General features: G+C 33.4%; 1 protein-coding gene across 2 annotated transcripts in view; it reads right to left on the bottom strand.

Annotated features, from left to right (window-relative positions):
* LOC145115281 (serine carboxypeptidase-like 18) overlaps positions 1-23179 on the bottom strand; it is a 47672-nt gene extending 24493 nt beyond the window's left edge. Inside the window, exons 1-13 of one of the 2 annotated variants that reach the window (XM_079051551.1) lie at positions 22936-23179; positions 22678-22823; positions 4267-4343; positions 3319-3441; positions 2939-3041; positions 2785-2822; positions 2470-2571; positions 2285-2371; positions 2028-2183; positions 1789-1860; positions 1560-1708; positions 755-868; positions 613-667 (exon numbers count right to left, since the gene is read on the bottom strand). In XM_079051551.1, the coding sequence (XP_078907677.1) occupies positions 613-667; positions 755-868; positions 1560-1708; positions 1789-1860; positions 2028-2183; positions 2285-2371; positions 2470-2571; positions 2785-2822; positions 2939-3041; positions 3319-3441; positions 4267-4343; positions 22678-22823; positions 22936-23111 (1398 nt within the window). In that variant the 5' untranslated portion in view covers positions 23112-23179. The remainder of the gene's footprint in view (positions 1-612; positions 668-754; positions 869-1559; positions 1709-1788; positions 1861-2027; positions 2184-2284; positions 2372-2469; positions 2572-2784; positions 2823-2938; positions 3042-3318; positions 3442-4266; positions 4344-22677; positions 22824-22935) is intronic. The other variant, XM_079051552.1, reaches the window with a different exon arrangement.
* Positions 23180-23723: the final 544 nt, after the last annotated feature.

Here is a 23723-nt window from a genome sequence, read left to right as displayed (position 1 = left end):
GAAGAAAAAAAGAGATTAACTCTCGTTTTCTCTGTCAACCTCATCAAACCCACGCATCCTTCTCAACATCGCATCCATCAAACCTGAAACTCAGAGGGAGAAGGAGAGGTAGCTTGTGCGATTTTGAACAAAGAAGAAGGAAGGAGGGGGGTCAATTCCTTGAAGAGATGAAATCGAATCAAAGAAAATAGTGGAATGGGGTTGTGATCGAGAATCGATTAGAAGGGGAAGAGGGTTGTGATCTTCGGTGAGTGTGTGTGACGATCAAGGGTGAAGACGGAAAGATGAGCAACGATCGATTTCTTGGAAGGGTATGAATTGAGTTTTTTTGGTCTAAAAGGTCACCGAACTTATTTTTTTGGCTTTATAGGGGCATAATGTGAGTTTTTTTGGTCTAAAAGGTCACCAGACCGGCTATTACAGGTTGACACGGACTAAAAGAGCAGGTCATATCCTAGTTTAGGGAGCCATAAAGTCCGACAAAAACTTTAGGGACTCAACATGTAAACCCTAGAAAGTTCATAGAGCATTTTTGTCATTTTCCCTTTCTTATTTCAACAGGTTTAACAAATAGTCATCATAATTAGAAAGTCAAATATTATAAATTTTCACCTTTAGAGTAGCATATGTCAAGTTGTATTCATGGTTTGAATATTTCATGGTGTATCTGCAAGAAAATAAGATAAGAGCATAATGTCGATATATTATTAGTTTTAGCTTTTATTGTGACAAAAGCAATGAAAACAGAACTAACCCAACTACTTGTTTGTCGACAAACCAAGGTCTCCAATCATTCACAACTAAAAAATTTAGAGATTTAATCCAGTGCATTGTTCCCAAATATGGAACGACCATGTCATGATCTCCACTGCACAAACATAAACACAAACATGCAGAATGTAATGGATATTTGTTTTCTTTTGATGAAATAATTCAGAAGTCATAAGTTTATTTAGTTTATTATGTTATTAGTTAAATGCATGTTTTGTTTGCATGATTGAATAAGTAAAAGCCATGTGGGCTATAGTACCGAGTCTTAAGCCTAGTGGAGTTAGTTGCTGCTTATTTGCATATTTTTAGCTTTTAAATAGTTTAGTTTTCTGTACGTTGAGGTCGTGACCCTCATTTTTCAATTCAGTGAATAAAGCTTCAAGCTTTAAGTACTTCCAGTGCTCTGTTTTTCTTGTTACTGTTCCATTGTCATTTTTCAAGTTACAGGCTTGTGAAAAGCCAACATCTTTCAAGTTCTTAGCGTTTGAACCAGGACAAAAAAGAATAGAATAGTTCATTACATTAGAATAAAAAATTGTTTTTGTTGTCCAATGGAATGTAATAGACCATCTTTATAGGAATGCTCCACTCCATTCCAATGTGACAAACAAACAACCTTTTTTTTTAATTCTAGAGTATTATACCATTCTATTCCCCCTTCAATTATTACATACCAAACTCTGTCTAAATATCACATGCATGCATGAATAAGATAGACCAAAAGTGGACAGATGGGAGAAAGGGAAAATGAAAATTAAGAAGAATAGCTAAGGGTAAATGGGTAATACCTGAATACAAGAGCGCGACAATTTTTATTGGCAAGGTGTTTATGATAGGCAACAGTATTCAGGACATTGTGTGTGTTAGATATGGGTTCCGTAAAAAAATCAAAAAACAGACTTTTATTGCACCGCACCCATTTGATTTTATCGAATTCCTGGTGGTCATAAGATTATTATCCCATCACATTGTATTCAAGAGACATGAATAGAACTCAGCTTACTATGAACTACAAACCTCATCAATATGAAGAGCCTCTCGCACGTCTCTGCGGTTAGCCCATACATAGCTGTATATATAGTGGTCATCCTGCATGAAGTATATAAAAAAGAAAATAAATTATAAAAATTAATAGGTTTCATATTTTTCCCTTGTTTCAAGACAAAAACCATTTTCTCCATGTTTTTCTTTCGAATGAAGGAATTTTTTTGGGGGAGGGGATAGAAGGGAAGCAAATAGTTTAGAGAGAGTAATACGCGACACCCTTGTATCCGAACTTGAGGTAACGACCATATATCCATAGAGGCCTTGTCAAGAGATACTAAGCCCCTCCCGAAGTGATCAGATTTTAAGGTATTTGAAGTGTCACAAGCAGGCTCTAGAATTTGGGGCTTGTTAATTCTTCCAATACACTGACATCGAAATAGAAAAAACATGTATCAAACTCAATACATACTCTCAAGATGCCATTACTAGCTAGCTAATGATCCAATTTAAAGTGTAGCTCATGTACCTTATCCACAACTTTAAGATCATTTATGCAACGATGGTTGTTGGGATCTACATCCAAGTACTTTCCGTGGCAATTTTCTTTAGTAGACTGCAAAAATTGATATGCAACTTAATTGTTAGTCGTATTACAAAAATGATATACGGGCACTTGCTGTATTAGTGGACAACTCAATTGTAGTTATTTACTTTGTAGATTTCATTTGATAAGAGTCCCGTACGATGAAGAAATGGGATTCTTGAATTATAGTCGCCACTTGTGTCTGTTAGAGGATTACCAAGCATGTACCCCTAATTTGAAAAAAGATATATCAAATTCAATGATCTATGAAAAGATTATATGAATATTTTCCAAGCATTGCGGTTGATCAAATTCAGTGTAATCAAGATTCAAACTCATGCACCTATATATAGTTATTTTAGAATGTGTAAAAAGGAATTAACACAAGCTAACCGCCGATAAATAAGAAATTCGACTTATCCAAGTGATTGATCAATTTGTACCTTGATCTTTATCTGTGGCCCTTCTCCAACTTCATTACCTATAAAAGAGGGAAACAAAGCAAGCTCTATAGCACAGACTTCAAGTATTTAAGAATCAAACTAGTGTTTTTCAAGCACAGCTCTATAACAAGAACTTCAACTATTTTTAGAATACCTTTGTATATTTCGTTAACAATCATTGGTGCCACTATGCCCATGTAGGACTCACCTCCAAGATAAAATGGATTGTTGAGAAATTTAGGATGATCCACAAGCCACTGGTGTGATAGACATAGCAAACAAAGATTCATGATCTTAGCTAATTTTACGTCTAAACCAGACAGATTGCAATATGATCCCGATGCTTGTATGACATAAATGTGTCATCAATTGCCTCATATATTGAAAAAGTCAGTTATGGAATTAGTAAACAATCCATTTACAAGAAAATAAGTAGAGCATATATGCTAACGCCTTCAATTTGTAGATGGCTTTATTTCTTGGTGAGATATGTTAACTGGAAAAATGAAACTTGTCAGCACAAAGCTACTGTACCTTCCTCAGAAAATGGTATGCATGCATTGATGATAACGTATCATTTGTTATGTAAGCGTCACGAGTTTTTGCATAGGAAAATCCGGTCCCAGCAGGTTGATCGAGGAATATTATGTTGGCCACCTAAAATGCAACCAAGATTTCATTATATTAAAAAACTATTACTCCTTGGGCTGATTAACCTCAAACATACCATAAAATTAAAAATAAAAAACCCACCACATTAAAGCATATCTAATAAGAGCTTTTGTTTCTATTATCTGTTGTGTGCATTGTATGATTGATTTTTGAACCAATCATTTTAGTTATTTTAAAAAAGTAATTAATATATATTAAATGCTGAACATTTAATTAATAGTCATTATATCTTCAACATTTAATATGCATTTATTAATTTCTTAAAATAACTAAAATGATTGGTCCATAATCAATCGTACAAGTACACAATAGATAGTTAGAACACAATAACGTAAACCTATATATATATATATATATATATATATATATATATATATATATATATATATATATATATATATATATATATTGTTTTATTTATATTTTCGGTTGTTTGCAACATTTTCGATAGATGGGGATAAAATAGTTAAATTAAAAAAATAAAGATAAAAAAATAAAAAATAAATAAAAACTATTTGAAAAAGTTAACCATTAGAGATATCATTTAATTAAAAGTTTAATTTAATGAGTGGATGAGATGATAATAATTTTGAGTTGTAGCATAGGTTAGGTTGATCATTAAAGATGTTCTTATGTATTTATAAAGAATATGTATTTATAAAGAACACTATGGCAACTCAAAAATAACTACTGAAAATGAAGCCACTTATATTTCATTATTTCATACCTTTCTCTTATATATCAATTCAAATTTCCACACATATTCTAGCAGATTAAGGCATGTGTAAATACATGGTAACAAATAAGCACCTTTGTCCAACTGTGGGGGTTTTTCTCGAGTATTGGTTTCTCCAAAGTGGAATTTACATAGTTGAAAGTGAAGGGGCCTGTAGACATAACCACAAACACATTTAATATATATATATATATATATATATATATATATATATATATATATATATATATATATATATATATATATTTGCCATATATCATATTCTCATTCATTTTGCCACATGTTATTTTGTGGTTATTTTAAATTAATTTTTTCTAAGTCATTTATGGTTTTATTTTATTTTATTTTATTAAATTATACATACTATTTTAAGATAATAATAAATGAATATCAAATTTATTAATGGACTTACCTTTTAATTTCAAAATTCTTAAATTAAAGCCCCATTATTTTATTTTTGTTTATTTATTAAATATATTTTTTTAGATTTAAAAGAGCAAAAAACACTTCAATTTTAATAACTTAATATTTTTCTCATTTGTCTCATAAATTAAAATTTCTCAAATATTTACACTTATCATTCATCGGTAACCTACTCCATCCTTCTTTGCACCCATCATCGGTCTAACACCCCACCAGCGCTCCACCAAAGCTTCGCCTTGCTAGAAACCCTCCGGGATTATATTGTGCTCGAATGAATCCACTTTTCCATCCATAGCTTCCTTAGATTCTTTTTGTCTTTTCCGTTGATGGCCTCACACTGTTCCATTACAAAAATTGTTTCCTTTGACAGGTTCTGATTTTCGTTGCTTTCTTTGATGGGTTCCGATTTTGATTGCTATTGAAAGTCCAGTTTTGATTTTCAATATCTATAGGTGCATATGGATGTTCTATTGTATGATTTATGTTTTTGTTGGTTTTTTAATGTTTATGTGTTTGCTGAAGGAGAAATAAGTGGCTGAAAGTGTTGTTGGAGTCTATATGTTCCATGGAATGTCTCAAAGAGTGTATAACTGATGTTTTTGGGGTTAATTTGTGATTACTAAAGTTAGGGTGGATCAAATTCATGGAGAAACAAAAATGATGTTGGAAGTAGTGTATACTATGTGTAAGATTTTGGGGTCTTAAAATATCAATTAACTTGGATAATTTTTGGGATCGTGATTGTAATCACTTTCTAAAATCTATGATTTCGACCCTTAGGCCTGGGGTATCACGAAATCCGTTTTGGGATAATCCAAAAAATGAAATTTGGAAATCAGGCCACTTCTAAATTCGAAAAACTGAAAATATACCTCGTTTTGCTTTCTTTTGAGATACAGAGAACCAGAAGTACGATTTTTGAGGGTAAGTTTTGTCACCTGTTTTCTAGAACATGTTGTATGTTCTTATATAAGAGTGAAAAATAGTTGATGGTTGTTACATGCAATTTTGGCGCCAAAACAAGTGGTTAGATATATGGTTATAAGACATAACTGATTCTGACATCACAGTGATGTCACCATTTATAATTGGCAGAAACACCGTTAGGGGTCTAGGGGCGCTGCCCCTAGACCCCACCAAGGGGCTGCAGCCCCTTAGAACCCTGCATCCATGGGCGCTGCCCTCGAAACCCCGTATTCTTGAGTTTACAATAATCACACCGAGCGTGCACCCCGCACCTCCAAGCTCGGTTAGTAAATGAAACTTGTTCTATCTCATTATTAATAATAATTACACCAAAATATATTGATAACACTAAAATCACCAACACTATATTTAAATTTTGGTCCAACATACTACTTCTTGAAGTTACTAATGTTGAAAAAAATTATTTCCTGTTTTGAGGCTGCAACCTGGTGTACATGTACAACAACAGTTACAGAGCCAAAAGGACTATGAAACTGGCTTCAAATATTTTTATGAAATACTACGCTAGGTTCTCTAATTTACTTCCACAGTTTCACTTTGAGTATATAGATCTACATTTATATGTTTTTATATTATTTAATTGTATCCCTAAACCATATGTTTCTATATGTGATGTTGCCTTTAAAATATACCCAACACACTTGGAACTTTAATGGTTTTGTGGTGTTTTTTTTTTAATTTTGGTTTTGATGGTCAAACTTTCCTTTTGTTATCTCTGTAAGACTGTTAAGTTAACACGCACAGGTTTATGTTATGTTACTATAGTATTTCATTTATAAATTCCATTACAATGCCAATTGTGCATCTCTGGTTCATGCATATTCATCTCATTCTGATTAGTTCGTAAGTCCTACTCCAGGTTCGCGTTGCCTTTTATAAATATTTGTGATATATTTTTAAGATCTTAGGTTTCTAAATTCCTTTTTATGTGATATATTTGGCATCAGTTGTCTGAATGTGAACTTTACGTTTCGTGGTGTATTCAACTGTTGTGGAAGTGCGAGGCCCACTGGTGCTTCTGGTGGGGTGGATAGGCGGGGTAGGTGTTGCAGTCTGCGTGATTCAGGTGTTGGTCATGGTGTTAGTTGACCAATGTTCCTTTTTAGTCCTAATGATTGGCAATGTCCCATGTGAGTACATAAGAAGTAAAATTCTATTTATTTCAGTTTTGTTATAAAATAATTTCTTATGGTTGAATCTACTTACAGGAGTTGCATTATCAAGAATGTTGAAAATGAAATATGTGACACCACATATTGCATACTAATACCTTAAATTGTCTTAGAACTTCTTCAATACCACTCAAGTTAAATATTTAAAATGAAACAAGTAACCTTATTGAGCCCCTTTAGAAGTCACAAGTATATGTTTCTTCTTCTTCCTTTTTTTTCTCTTTCTTCTAGATAGTTTATTGTTTTGATCTTGATACTTTTTGTGTATGTAGTATGTACTGGTAAAAGGATGGGAGGGAACAAGTTTGAGTTCTATTGGGACCTGGGGACTAAAAGAACAAAGATGAGGAAAATGTTGCTTCCGCTACTCGTGGTATTATCTCCTTTTTAATATATATATATATATATATATATATATATATATATATATATATATATATATATATATATATATTCGGTTGATTCTGAGAACTATGTGACAAAAGTACTATGCATTTGGATGATGTTGGGGTTGAAACACACTTTTATTCAGAACTAGAACAAAAGAGAAGAGCTTACACACTTAATATTACAAAAAAAAAGAAACAACCCTCTAATACTCACTCTAAGTATTACACACTACACTCTCTGTTTTGTGGTGTCTTACAACTGAGGTTAGAGCCTCTATTTATACTTAAATAAGCCTACAATTACTACTGCTACCATTTATTGTGTTCATTATGTGAACATACGAAGTTGCCATTTGAGTTCTTATTGTCAACAAAGGAGGGATTCATTTGTCAACTAAAGAGGGTGGTACAGCTACTCATGGCAGGTTCACACCCAAATAGGTTTACACTCACATTCTCCCCCTTAAACCTAACTTGGCTCGAGATTCGTCACTCCGATCATGTTTCGCATTTCACCATGTTTCACGTATGCTAAAGCCTTTGTAAAGATGTCCGCCCGTTGATCCTTCGAGTTGACATATTCCACTATAATTTGCCCACGTTCAACACATTCTCGTATGAAGTGATAACGAATGTCAATGTGTTTGCTTCGACCATGAAACACATGATTTTTCATCAATGCGATTGCTGACTTGTTATCGACATATAAGGTGATAGGCATAATATGATGTCCCGTGAGCTCCTTCACGAGATTAGCAAGCCAAATGGCTTGACATGCTGTTGTTGTAGCTGCCATGAACTCGGCTTCACACGTGGACAAAGCAACAGTCTTTTGCTTTTGGGATTGCCAAGTTATCGCATTCCTTCCCAGATAGAAAATCATTCCACTTGTGCTCTTGCTATCAACAGGGTCACCTCCAAGATCACTATCGGTAAAACCAACCAAATCTTCAATTTCACGACCTCTTCCATAGTTGATTCCATAATCAACAGTTCCTTTTACGTATCGCAAGATGTGTTTCACAACTTGGAAATGCAAAGTGGTTGGTTCCTCCATGAAACGACTTGCAATTCCAACCGAAAATGACAGGTATGGTCGAGTGTGAGTCAAGTACCTTAAACAACCTACCACTCGCCTATATTCAGTTGGATCAACTTTTTCACCATCTTCATCCTTCTTAACCTTCAACTTAGGTTCCATTGGTGACGTTGTCGGATTGCAATCCAGCAACCCAAATTGCTCTAAAATCTTCTTTGCATAAGCCGTTTGTCGCAAAGATATTCCCCACTTCTTTTGCGAAACTTCGATTCCAAGGTAGTAAGAAAGTAATCCCAAGTCACTCATTTCGAATTCTTTCTTCATTTGTTCTTTGAATTCGACAACATCATTAGTGTTCGACCCGGTAATGATCAAGTCATCAACATAGACACCAACAATAAGAATTTTGTCTTTTGAGTTCCTTTTGTAAACAGCTGGGTCTTGTGAACTTTTTGTAAAACCAAGCCTTTTTAAGCTTTTATCCAAACGAATGTTCCAAGCTCGAGGAGCTTGTCGTAGACCATAAAGAGCTTTATAAAGCTTGAACACCTTGTGATTGTTTGCTTTATCAACATATCCTTCTGGTTGGGTGACATAAACCTCCTCTTTGAGATCTCCATTGAGAAAAGCCGATTTGACATCGAGATGGTGGACAACCCACCCATGTTGAGCTGCTAAGGCAAGAATGAGCCTTACGGTGTCAAGTCGTGCTACCGGTGCAAAAACTTCATCAAAGTCGACTCCTTCCTTTTGTACAAATCCTTTTGCTACAAGTCGAGCTTTATGCTTCACCACTTTTCCCAAGTTGTCTTTCTTCACTTTAAACACCCATTTCAAACCGATTGCTTTGTGTCCGGGTGGCAAATCGGTAAGTTGCCATGTCTTGTTCTTCTCGATTGCATCCAACTCTGTTTGCATAGCCTCCTGCCATGCCTTAGAGGTTACCGCCTCTTTAAAATTCAAGGGTTGATCCGCTGCAATCATCAACAATTCTCCGGGTTCAAGGAACACATTTTCGGTTTCAGAATAAATATCGGTTAACGGACGCAATCCCCTTGGCCCAATCTCACTAGAAGGGCTTTCTATATGGGGCGAGGTTGAAGAAAACGGGGCTGAGACAGGAGTATGTGGAGCTGGTTCAGGCTCGTCAAATTTAGCATATGGTTGTCCAACTTGGATAGCATCGATTCCTGGACTGTTTAGTTGTTCCAGATTGATTTCAGGGTCATTTTGAGGTGTTTCGAGGTGTATTTGGGGTTGTGGTTCAATTATGTTAAAGGTCTTAGGAGTCGCCATCTCTTCTTCTTTGTTTTCATACCAATTCCATTCTTCTTTTTCGTCAAAAACAACATCGCGACTAACTCGCAACTTTCGGTCTTGCGGATCAAACAAACGGTTGCCTTTAGTTCCATCTTCCACACCTAAATACACCATCTTCTTACTTCGATCATCAAGCTTCTTCAGGTGACCACCTACAAGTTTAGCAAAAGCAACACAACCAAAAACTTTTAGATGTTCAAGGTTGGGCTTTTTGCCAAACCACGTTTCATAAGGCGTCTTGTCGGGAAGTACTTTTGTTGGCAGACGGTTGAGAAGATAAACTGCATGTCTAACCGCTTCTCCCCAAAACTCTCCCGGAACATTTCTACCTTTGAGCAGACTTCTTGCCATGTCCATAACGGTCCGATTTCGCCTTTCTACAACTCCGTTCTGTTGAGGCGAATATGGTGTCGTAAGATGCCTTTGAATACCATTTTCTTCACAAAATAATGAGAATTCTTTTGAAGTGAACTCTCCCCCTCGGTCCGTTCGAAGTGTCTTTATTTTATAACCCGAATTCTTTTCAACCATCAACTTGAACCGTTTGAAAGCGCTCAAGGCTTGAGACTTCTCCGATAGCATGTAAACCCACATCCACCGGCTAAAATCGTCTACTAAAAGGAGAAAATATTTACTCCCTCCAACAGACGTAGGTGTGATCGGACCACATAAGTCCGCATGAACAAGTTGTAGAGGTTTTTGAGCCCGAAAAATTGCATGATCCGGGAAAGGAATTCGGGTTTGTTTGGAAAGAACGCACCCTTCACATACTTGGTTTGGGTGCTCAATCTTTGGGACTCCGATTGCCATATTCTTTTCGGACAACTTCTTTAAGGCGAGAAAGTTAACATGACCGAGTCTAGAATGCCATATCCAAGCTGGTTCGTCTTTTGTTGCTAAAAGACAAGTCGGTCTACCGGTCCTTAAAGGAGTTTTATATAACCGGTTTGGGGATCGTTTAACTCTCAAAAGTAGAGTTTTGTTTCTGTCAAACAATGTCAGATCCGACCCATCCATTATGACCCGACTCCCTTCCTCCGTCATTTGTCCAAGACTAATAATATTGTATTTTAGACTTGGAATGAAATATACCTCATTAAGGAGTCTTTGGTCGCCATTTTTGCTATCGAATAAAATCGACCCTTTTCCCAAAATAGCGACGGTCGAACCATCCCCAAATTTCACATGGCCCGTAACGTGCTTATCTAGTTCGCGAAACTTTGAGCGGTCTCCAGTCATGTGATTGCTAGCACCGTTGTCGAGATACCATACCTCAGACTCGACTCGACTTTCTCCCGATGCAAGAAGATTAACACAAATCTTCTCTCTTAGAGACACTTTTTTGTGTGCATATTCTTGTGAGGTTGCCATCATTAAAATAGGCTCTTCTTCATTGGCTTGAGTGAGGTTTGCCTCCTCACCTCGATTCTTGTTTGGACACTCCGAAGCATAATGACCAAATTGTTCACAAGTAAAGCATTTGACTTTACTTTTATCCTTTCGAGAAGGATTATGGTCATTCCGATTTGTATTGTACTCGCGTCCACCTCCTTGGCCACGTCCCCGGCCTCGGTTACCATGTCCTCCTCGTCCTCTTGAAGTGTTTGACGAGTTTCTCTCGCCAGTTTGCTTCGAACGAGATGCCCACTCGGCATGTGTAAGCAATAGAGAAGGTCCTTCTTCTTTTTCTCCATAGCTTCGAAGTCTCTCTTCATGGGTCTTAAGACGACCCACAACTTCTTCCACCGTCATATTCTTCAAATCTCCGAATTGCTCGATCGATGTTACGATTTGTATAAATCGTATCGGTACGGCTCCCAAAAACTTCTTCACAACCGTAATTTCTTCAATCTTTTCACCTAGAGATCGAATACCGGTTACGATAGTATTCAATCTCATGGAAAAATCATCTACCGATTCACTGTCTTTCATCCGGATCACCTCGAAGTCACTTCTCAAGGTTTGAGCTTTAGCCTCCTTGACCCGATCGGCTCCCATGTGCATCATCTTGAGCGTTTCCCATGCTTCTTTAGCTGTGTCCTTCTCAGCTAACATCAGAAGTACATCCTCTGGAATTGCTTGATAAATAGCCGCAAGAGCCATCCGATCTTTACGTTCGTCCGTTTCTGCATTTTTAATTACATCCCATACTCCTTGTGCTTGTAAATTCACTCGCATTTTTATGGCCCACACCGCGTAGTTCATCTTCGTGAGCATTGGATAGTGTAACGTAACGCTACCGTCTTTCCCGGTCCTTTGAAAACTTTCAACTCCGGCTTGAGAAGATGACGAGGTTGGTGTAGTCATTCTTGGCATATACTTGGGCATACACGAGTAAGAATATATATATATATATATATATATATATATATATATATATATATATATATTTTTCTTTTTTTTTTTGAAGTATGGGGACCAATATGAACTTTTCAGAAGTTCATGGGGCAAACAGAACTTTTACAGAAGTAAAACAGGGGCTAAATTGAAATTTTTCTGAAAAACAGGACCAAAATTGCAATTTTTCTGAAAAACAGGGGCCAAATTGCACTTTCCGGAAGAACAGGGGCTAAACTGCAATTTCCAGAACCCTGGTTTTTCCGGCGACTTTTCCGGCAGATTTGACCAACTTTGACCGGTGATTTGGAGGCCTTCCGGTGGTCAAAAAATTTAAAAAAAATATATTTTCGGAATCCTCAGAACGAGACCTTTCCAACGGTGTACTCTGAAATTGTTTTTGAGACAAAAAAATTTCGACCAAAAAACAGAGAATGCTTCCCCCGGAGCTTAACCAAGCTCTGATACCACTTGTTGGGGTTGAAACACACTTTTATTCAGAACTAGAACAAAAGAGAAGAGCTTACACACTTAATATTACAAAAAAAAGAAACAACCCTCTAATACTCACTCTAAGTATTACACACTACACTCTCTGTTTTGTGGTGTCTTACAACTGATGTTAGAGCCTCTATTTATACTTAAACAAGCCTACAATTACTACTGCTACCATTTATTGTGTTCATTATGTGAACATACGAAGTTGCCATTTGAGTTCTTATTGTCAACAAAGGAGGGATTCATTTGTCAACTAAAGAGGGTGGTACAGCTACTCATGGCAATTTCACACCCAAGTAGGTTTACACTCACAGATGATGAGTAAAAAATAGTATATAAGATTCACGTAAGGACTATATGCACTCAGATGGAATTTGGAACATTTTCTTTAAATCTCAATCGATATTCTTATAAAAATGTTTTTACCATTTTTTTTAAACTTTTAAATATATAACACCTATTACCACTGACCAGTTAGTCAATTGTCAAGAGTTTTATTTGTGGATGCTGAATGAACATGAGAATGCATACTTATGTAAGCAACATTGTTTTTCTCTAATTTTAAAAAATGCAATTATTCTATTCTCATGGACAAATGTGTAAAAGATATTTAAAAAATCTGTTGTTGGTATCTTGAAATGCTACATGTTTTTAGCTTATATGCGATCGGTTTACTTGTGATAAATGCAAATAATTAGCAAAGTACTTCTGAAAAGTAGGTTGTCATTTATGTTAATTTCAATTATTAGGCGATCATTTAGTAACATGTATGTAGGTGTGAGCATCGATAATGGCTTTTTCTTATGGAATGAGAAAGAAAGTACCACCCTGAACAATAATTAGTAAAAGATTCTATATTTCTAACTCTTTTTAATTAGTAACTCACAAATTTTTGAGCACTTGAAGGATGCCATGACAAACTCGAACATCACTAGACTCCATAAAGCTCTGATTCCGCTTGATCAATTGTAAGAGAACACCTGACACTCCACCTCCAGACATACATCAAACTTTTGAGCTCAAGTTGAACACACTCAGAATGTCAATGTACTACAGGAAACTATCCAATACTCAGATTCCACATTTTAGAGTCATTTTTTTTTTCTAATTTTAGTCATCATGTGTGCTTATGTTATTCATGTATATTTAAGTGATTTTATATGGGTGTGGCTGTGTGTACGTTATTGTGACTGTATATAGTTGTGTATGTATGTTTATATGACAATGTATGTGTATGACAATAATTATTTGTATGTGACAGTTTCTATATGAATGTGTGACTGTGTCTGTGAAAAGAAGTGTCATTGTGCGTACCGAGTGTATGTGACTTTGTAGATGCTTATGGGTTTTAAATATGTTCATTCCCAGAGAGTGCCGGTTTTTTTTTTGTTTTTTAGTCCATTCTTTTTATTTTAAATGTTAACAATACACCATTAAATTTCTTAATAAATTTACTATGTTTACTAATGATTTTTGTATACCTCAGGGAGTACCTAAACAAAAGGTTCGAGGCCACTTTTCAAACTTTACTCTTAGTTGTGATATTACCTGATCAAGACTCAACAACATAGGTATTCCATTGTACAGATATTACCAAAAATCATTTTATTGGAATTTGGAAAATAGATATTATAAATACTATTTTTATTGTACGGCTGTTGAAATCATTCATTTGTTCGAAAATACATATTATAATTAATTATTTTTGATGTTCTCATTTTGCAGCTAAAGATGAGGTTAAGTAAAGCATTAAAAGATTTAATGAAATTATGTTGATTTAAACAATAAACAAGGCAAGATGGAGTTCATGAATTCAGTGAAACTTTTTTGTTTTCATATATGTTTTGTGGGTTTGATTTTTTTTCCTTTTCTAAAAAAGTATAAAAAAATATGGTTGAATTTATTAAGCAATGAGTTGTAAGCTATTCCCTCTTAAATCATCCCGATACTATAAGATACTTAAGCAAACATTTTTTAAATTATTTCTTCTTTAAGTACTATGACTTTTATCTTTTTTTTTTCTTCAAAAAAACCAATCGCAAGAAACCACCGGAAAAATTAGATTATCATTCTTACCGGTATCTGTTTGCTTCACAAATTCAATCAATTATTTGTACTGAAGCTTGTAGGAAAAGAAAGAAAGTAGGTTGTATTTCCTTTTTCTTTTCACCACTCACAATTCAGTTTTGAGCCGAAATCGGAGCTTGTTTTTCTACATTTCATGATCCATTTGATAAATTGATATGAATGTGTTTTTTGCAGAGGACAACATCATAACGCACCTGCCGCACGTAAAGTTGTCATCACCCTAAATGGAATTTTAACTTTTTAAACTGGGTATCATAATAGGGCAATGTACTTTGTTTTTTTTTTTTGTTTTTTTTTTTTTTGCGGTTTCTTGGTGTGAAACAGGGTCCTTGGTTTGTTCGTTTTTTTGCAAATGATAGTCAACAATTTTAAATTAAAGTATAAGTTGATTCATTTATTTAAATTAGGGTTCTTGACCTGCTTTAAAAATTGTTTTTAGACTGCAAAGCTACTAGAAGCGATGCTTCAACTTGAAGTAGCAAAAAGAGCAGTTTAGGTTTGACATACAAATTCTTCTTCTTTCACCACTTTCTCAAAAAATTTGGCTGAGTTGTGCTTTGTAGGCTGCCATGACTTATGAATATGTTTTCTCGGATCAATCTATAGTTATTGGTAAGGCATTAACACGATTAGCATATTTGCAAGTTTTAACATAAACTATTTTGCTAATTAAAGTGGGATATCTAATGAAATGGAATATATGTACTTGCAAGTTTTAACATATATTGCCATTTTCGGTTGCTTTTACTCACTTTTTGACATATAAAATAACTAATTGAGTTTGGTTTAGGTATATCTTTGGCCTGGGCCTACTCAAGTTGACATAAATACAGAGAGAGCTGTATAAACCATCTTTAGGAGCCAAGGATGCGACCAGTAGGGGTAAAATGGTCCAAATCTATTTAAATGCATAGCAACCATAAGATGGTGTAAATGGAAAGTGTACCCTTCCATTTTATATATTAATTTAATCTATATAATTCATAATAAATAATAAAAGGCAAACAAAATATTTATATATATATATATATATATATATATATATATATATATATATATATATATATATATATATATATATATGGAAAAGTTCAATAGAGAACCATTATTAATCAAGGAACCAATGAACCAATCCAAAGCGTCAGAATTTAAAGGGATCAACGGCAAAAGGAAGGGTTGTAAAATTTTATAATGGACGCACATGTACCGGATTATAACAAAACCCACTTCCTTTTTTTTCATTTAAAATTTTTTTTAGGCCAAGTTTTTTATCAAAAAAAAAAACCGAATATACGGTTGTTCACGATTTTTCGTCCTCTTTCCATAGAGATCCATGATGATATATAAAAAACGAACTTTTTTTTTTCGAAAAAAACCCACTTAATTTTCTTAGTTTTTTTTAATATTTAAGTTTATTTTTATAAAAAAAAACTAATTATACCAAAAATATTATTTTTTTTGTACTCTATTAATAAACATCAACACCGATTAAAAAAAAATCTCGAACAGTGTAGATTCACACTATGAATCTAAACTGCAAATATTTCAATTTTTAACATTCACAATATGAAAAATCTCGAACAGTCCAGATTCACATTGTGAATCTGAATTACTATTATGTACACTGTGAATCTGAGAAAGTTAAAAAAAAAAACCTCGATCAGTGTAGATTCACACTGTGAATCTAAACTGTAAATATTTCAAATTTTAACATTCACAAAGTGAAAAAGCTCCGATCAGTTCAGATTCACACTGTGAATCTGACTTATTATTATGCACACTGTGAATCTGAGGAGGTTTACAATATGAATCTGAACAGATTCACAATGTGAATCTGAACTGAAATATCGTTTTTTTTAACATGAATATGAATCTATGTTTAAAAAGTACAAAAATATGAATTTTGATATATTTATTAATTTTTTTCTATAAAAAATAGACCTTAACTTTTTTCATCAAAGAAAAATGAAGTGAATTTTTTTCGAAAAAAAAAAGTTCGTTTTTTAATATCATCATCGATCCCTATGGAAAGAGGACGAAAAATCGTGAACAAACGTATATTCGGTTTTTTTTTTTGATAAAAAACATGGCCTAAAAAAATTTTAAACGAAAAAAAGTGATGGGTTTTTTGTAAAGGGTGGATATTTTGGTATAATCCGGTGTGTGTGCGTCCAATGTAAAAGTGTACATCTATTTCCTTGGTCGTTGATCGTTATGATTTCCGACGTTCACGATTGGTTCCTTGGTTCCTTGGTTAATTATGGTTCTCTATTGAACCTCACCCTATATATATATATATATATATATATATATATATATATATATATATATATATATATATATATATATATATATATATATATATATATATATATATATATGGAAAAGTTCAATAGAGAACCATAATTATTGGTTCTTCAAGGAACCAAATCTTTTTTTCAATTTCTAGAGCTTATTCTTTATCGAAAAAAAAAATCTAAAAATATCTAAATTCATATATTAACATTGTGAATGTGAAAAATATTTTTCGGATTCACCGTGTGAATCCGGATTCACATTGTGAATTTGACGTAAAAAAAAAAATTCGTATTTGATATCACTGGAAAAAGGATAAAAAGTTATGAATGTATGTATTTTTAGTTTTTTTTTTGATAAAAAATAAGTTCTAAAAGTTGAAAAAAAGATTGGTTCCTTGGTTAATTATGGTTCTCTATTGAACCTCACCCTATATATATATATATATATATATATATATATATATATATATATATATAGTTAGGTTCAAATGTGGATTGACATCTATTGTACGGACATGTGGACAGTGCTATTCTGTGAGAATGACAAAGAAAATATGTTGCTTGATAATGTGAATACGTTCAATCTTACATAAATATTGTCATTATCATGCATTCTCACCAATTAAATCGTCTATAAGGTTATTATAGACTTTTTTTTATTGTTCTCATTCTGTCAAAATATTGTCAGGATGTTTATTGAGTCGTATTCTGTAAGAATGAAAATGAATGAAAAACAATATGTGAGAACAAAAATAAATAAGAATTAGTGAGAATGCATGGAAAGGACAATAAGTGTGTGAGGTTGAGCGTTTTCACATTACTAAACAATTTATTCTTTGACTAATTCTCATAGAATAGCATTGTCCACACATCCGTATAATAGTTGTCTATCCACATTATAACCTAGCCCTATATATATATATATATATATATATATATATATATATATATATATATATATATATATATATATATATATATATATATATATATATATATATATAAGGCTTAGGGATTATGTGGTTGTTATGTACCTAAACAAAACAAATCCAATTTCATTTTCTCTTAATTTTGTTTTAATATATTACTATTGAATTGAGTTAAATTATGGAATGAAAAAGATCAATTATATATCTTTTTATTGCAAAAAAATAATTTGAGTTTATAGGGAAAGTAAAAAAAACAAATACATTCTTAACGAATATAACTCAAAAGTTTTTTTCCCTTCAATTGAAAAACAATATCCAATGATTTGTGAAAACCTTGATTGAGTTATTGGATGTTCTTCTTTTATCTTTTATTGGATTTTGCTTTTATTTAAAATTTAGTAAGGTTAAGTAAATGGTCATGACTTTTAATGCTTTAAGTTCTTAGACACAATGAAAAAAAAGAACATAAATTCAATCGGTTTAGCAAGTCACATGATTAAAGAAGAATAGAAAGCGAGATATCATGATTAGTTTTGATATAATTGATCAAAACTACAGAGTTTGAAGGGTTCTATATATAAGCTTAGGTACATAACAACCACATATTCCCTAAGCCATATATATATATATATATATATATATATATATATATATATATATATATATATATATATATATATATATATATATATATATATATATATGAAAAAGTGAATATATAACTGTCATGTATGTAATATTAGGTATAGAACCATCAAAATTAACTTCATTTTGATTAAAAAAACACAATTTTCTTTCATTTTTAGCTTCTTCTTATTGTTTTTGAACTCATATTAATTTAGATTTTGTGATTCATCCCCAACATCTATGTATTTCGAATGTGTTTTTTATTAGACCTCTAATAAGTTTTGTAACTTCTTTTGACGCCTACCTTATGTATACTTGGCTACTTGCATAGTTTTTTTGGTGGGTTATGAAATGAGGTTTATTAGGTTTTTTAATGAGCATTTTCAATCTTTTACTATAGTTTTCTGTATTAAATTTTAATATGGAGACCTATAAGTAGTTGGTAAAATAACCTTACACACGATTTGTGGTGCCAAATTAAACTTATAAAACTCCATAAAAATATATATATACATAGCCTAGCATAAGGTCTAGTAGAAGATGCAAGAAAGATGGTAGAAAGATTCGATTGCATTTGGTTAAAACGATGTGATTTTTGATGGTTTTATACCTAATATTAGGTACATAACAGCCACATATTCCATATATATATATATATATATATATATATATATATATATATATATATATATATATATATATATATATATATATATAGGGGAGGGTTCAATTGAAAAAAAAAGGGTTGATAACGAGGGTATGGATCTGGGCCACTCATTTCGAATCTGTCGCTTAAACGCTCCAGTGTACCGGGCAGAAGAAACAGATCGTATTCATTTAAGAATACGTATTGTGATGACATTTTGTTCTATATCTACTACTACTTACAGTTACGATGATGTACTAGTAGCCCCTTAACTTTTAAAAAATCTTAATACATAATTTTATTTTATGAATTGAAGGAGAGTGGTTATCATATTTATGTCTAAACTCTGAAGTAATTTTCTTTTCTCTTTATCTCCCATTACTGACATGAAATAAGAAAACATGTCATTTTAATGTCCATCCCTTTTTAAGGCATATGAAAATATGTTCTATTTAATGTTTCCTTAATAAGAACACAAGCCATTTTGATAACCATCACTAACTACTTCGTTTGCATTTTAGTGTTTTTTCAGCACTAAACTGAGCAAGATAATCAATCATGGTCTTTTGCTGCAAAAGCCAAGTAATTAAATGCTAGAAAAGCATAACAACCACGTTACAGATAGTATTTATTGTTTTGGTTTTTTATTTGCTAGCTAGTTACTTGGTGGTATTTTAACATAATTAGTTTTGTGAATTTTTTACATTGTAAGTATCAACCCATTCGAAAAAAAAGGAAAATGTCATTGTATCACAATAAAATATTCTACTTTTCCCGATTTGGTCATTAATATATATATTTTTTGTTATAGACCATTTATTTAACTCATATAAAATTTGTCAATTACACCACTTTCCTTGATTTCAAAGAGTGTACCGGTAAACTTAGTGACTTGGAACTATGACGTAAAGTCTTGTAAGCATAACTATACACATGGACGTCCAAATATACCTCTATTTATTTATTTTTATTTTTTCTAAATTAAGTTATGTTTTTATTTCTTTTTTTATTTCTTAACTGAAAATAAAAAATAAGAAGAAACCTAGAAAGAGCTTGTTTGTGGGTTTTATGGATCGGGAACAGCGAGGACATACATTGGTGTGCATGGGTGTGTGTGTGTGTGTGTTTCAATTTAAATTAGAGGAAAACGAAGAGGGGATCAAAAATGGATGATGCAAGAAGTATGGAGAGAGATCGACGCAATGTTAGAATCAAAATTTGAGGGTTAGAAAAGAGAGACCGTCGAAACAGTACAAGCCAACTGCTTCTTCTTTCATATGCTTCATCGAACCAATGTCGTTGCCCCTCTTGCTGTTCATTGGAATCGTTACAATCCACTCCGATCGAAATTGTTGGACGCTTGCAAATTGTTGGACTCTCTGATTCCCACCATCCACTGCTTCACCATCGACGATTCCGCCATTTGTTTCACCGGAATTTTTTCATCATCTTCTTCGACCATCTCTATTTCCAACTTTAACTACTTAGGGATCGTACTAGTTTGTATTTGTACCCTCTCTTATTTTTCTTTACTTGTTTTTGATTTTAACACTCTTACACTCATAGTATGTCTAAATCGATTTATCTTCAACACAATTGTCAGATTTTCACCACCGATTAGCACGACTCTCGTCATTGTTCTCATTCGTTAAATATAATTCCCAACTCCAGCCACCTACAGATATTAACGGTTTGTACCTCTTCACTTAATTACTAAGATAAATAACCAATTCATTGATTTCTCTCGGATTTCATCGCCATTCTCAAAGATTAATTTTTTGTGAAACCCTAATATAGTGGAGGGGGTTAAGTTGTAGACAGGATTAGTGGTAAAGGAGGGGTCAGGGAAAGCAAGGAGTTCGTGGGAGGGGGGGGGGGGGGGGTAGTTGGAGGCGACGGTAAAGGTTGACAAGGAAGATGGAGGAGAAAATGCCAACAGATGTCGTCAATTGCAACTTTTCCAGAGAAATGGTTGGCGGAAGGCTCATGGAGAAGAAGATGGAAAACGATGGCGGTGAGGCATTTGTAAGATAAGGAAGACGGGAATCTATATTTTGGTTTTTGAATTTAAGGGAAAGACAAAATTGCAAAAATGGTCCTTGTGGTTGGCAAAATTCTGTAATTTTGGTCCAAAAAAGTTTGGTGGTAAATTTGGATCTTTTTAGTGTTTTTTGTCCCTATATACTTAAAATGACTATCATACCCTTTAGATTTGTATATTTTTTACTTTTTTATATTTATATTATTGTTTTTAAATAATTAAAGATATTAAAAGTTTGTCTCTTTCTCTCTCTCTCTCACCATTATCATTCACCACCACGATCCGCCTACTACCATTTCCGTTCACTACCACCATCCGCCTTTCATCATTGTCATTTACCACCACCATCCACATGCTACCATCCTTGTTCTCCACCATCCCCTTAAGAACACACACAAAATCATTCTTTATCTCTCCTCTTACCACTATCTCCATTCTTCACCACCGTTTGCCGCCGACCATCTCCATCTCCCCCACCATCACCTTTCCTTCCTTAACCTGATAACCATTCGCCACCACCATTCACTTGAAAAATCAAACCAAAAGCTTCGTCGAGCTCCTCCATCTTCTCACCATCCATGAATACCTGAAACGTCAGAAAGTAGACGGATTTAAGGAGGATGGTGGATGTTGAACCACAGATCCATCTTCTTCGGAGGCGGTCTTGAGCCACAAAATTGTTCTATGAGTTGAATGTGGCTTGATGTCGATTATGTTATCGAATGGCCAATGTTGCAAAACATAGCTTGAAGGGAACAAATGAGGTTGATGGTGGCGGCGTAATCAGATCAAAAGAGAGTTCAGGGATAGGGTTCTACTTCCCTGACGTCCCTCTCCCATATTAGCTTCTACTTCTTTCGAGCAAGATGAGGATAAGAGGATACAAAGTTGATTTCAAGAATCTGAGATTGACATTCCCCTCCTAATTCGAGTGGTCAATGATGGCGGCTTTAGGGTTCTTCAGTTGAAGCTTTCACTTGATTTTGTGATTCCAGTTGTTCGAGCCTAAATTTGCTAATGGCATCAAGATCTCATACTGGACAATGAAACATCAAGTTTAAAACCCTCATCCAATCTTCCTTCTTCAAAAAACAATCGTTTATTCTTTCTTTAAAAATTTCAAACAATCTTTGCACAATGTCCCCTTAATCCTAACCCGAGAGAGAGAGAGAGAGAGAGAGAGAGAGAGAGAGAGAGAGAGAGTTGGGTGGGGTCGGGTGTGGGGGGTAGTAATTTCTTTTTCTTTTTCTTTTAGTTAAAATAATAATAAGTTAAATAAAATAAGTTAATATGAAATATTTAAAAGGCATATTGGTCATTTCAGGTGAGGTATGGATCAAAACCACACGAAAATACCAACCATAGGGACCAAAACCACAAAATTTTGCCAACCACAAGGACCATTTTTGCAATTTTGTCTAGGGGAAATGAAAATGAAAAGTCACCTAGATTAGGATTTAAATTTTTATATTGGAAAATTTTGAAAAAAAACCATTTAGACCAGGGGTAACTGTGAAATCGAAATTAAATTAGAAAATTCTCTTCTTTAACACGTAAAAATTTGTAGCACAAAAAAAAAAAAAAAAAAAAAAACCCTTAGTTGCCAAATCAGAAAAATAACAAAAGTTTATTGAGCTATAATGACATTTTCTCAAAAAAGAAACTAAAATCTGAAGATCCTAATAAAAATACCTATTTCATAAAGAATGGTAGAAAGAGCGGAACAACCGGGCCCTCCGGTAAGCCAAAGAATGAGAGGGTCGCTTTGTGGGCTCCCTTCAGATGCAATGAAGTAGTAAAATAATTGAACGTCATTGGATTCTCCTACCCCAATATAACTTACAACACATTCATGTCATGATAAGTTAGCATATAAACTTATTTAAAGAAAATATATAATAATAATCATAAACGGTCGACAAAATTCTATTAAAAAGAGAGTGACCTTACCCAGTTTCGAGTGTGAAAGGAAGATTACCAAGCCAACCTGGCAGTGTCTTAACTAGGATCCGTGATTCAGTAACCTCCAAAGAAACTAACAAAATAAAAACATAAAATAACAACGGAATGTTGAAGCTATTAAAGAGGCTTAAAGGTTGAAGGTGAGATTGTGACCTTGGTTTCATTCTGCTTAATTCTAAGAAAAAGAAATATTGTAAGCAAGATTGGGAACTTAAAGATTTCTCTCTTTAGGTAGTGGTAAAATCCACACCCCCAACGCTATTATTGAATTCTATCATTTTAGCTTTTCCTACAAAAGCTAAAATGTTATAAACAAGAAAAACGTATTTTTTTTCACACATGTTTATGTTTCCTTGGTAGACATGTTTATATTGTTGTTTGTTAACTGAAATCAATTTATAAATATACTATTATATATTATATATTTGGTACTTTGTAATTTGCAAAAAAAGACCACCACATATCATTTTGAGAAATTTTGGGCACGAGGAGTCTTGAAATTTCATGTTTGAAATGAACACCAAGGTCATTTTGGCCGACAATGTTAATTATTTCAGTTAAGTCATAAAATGACATAGTTGTTCTTCCTATTACATGGACCATTTATGTAATTTGTTAATGCCATAGATCATTTATGTAATTTTGTCTACTATTTATTATTGTTTTTATTTTATATATTTTATATATTTTGCAATTTATATTTTTTTGACGTATTGTTCAAATATATTATTTGATGTTTTATTTATATTTTGTACACTTATATTTTCTTGACGTTT

The sequence above is a fragment of the Lactuca virosa genome, chromosome 5, assembly GCF_052849685.1.
Source record: "Lactuca virosa cultivar CGN04683 chromosome 5, Lactuca_virosa_CGN04683_v6, whole genome shotgun sequence".
NCBI lineage: Eukaryota > Viridiplantae > Streptophyta > Magnoliopsida > Asterales > Asteraceae > Lactuca > Lactuca virosa.
Note: the sequence above shows the minus strand (reverse complement) of the source record. Positions and strands in the feature narration are given on the sequence as shown.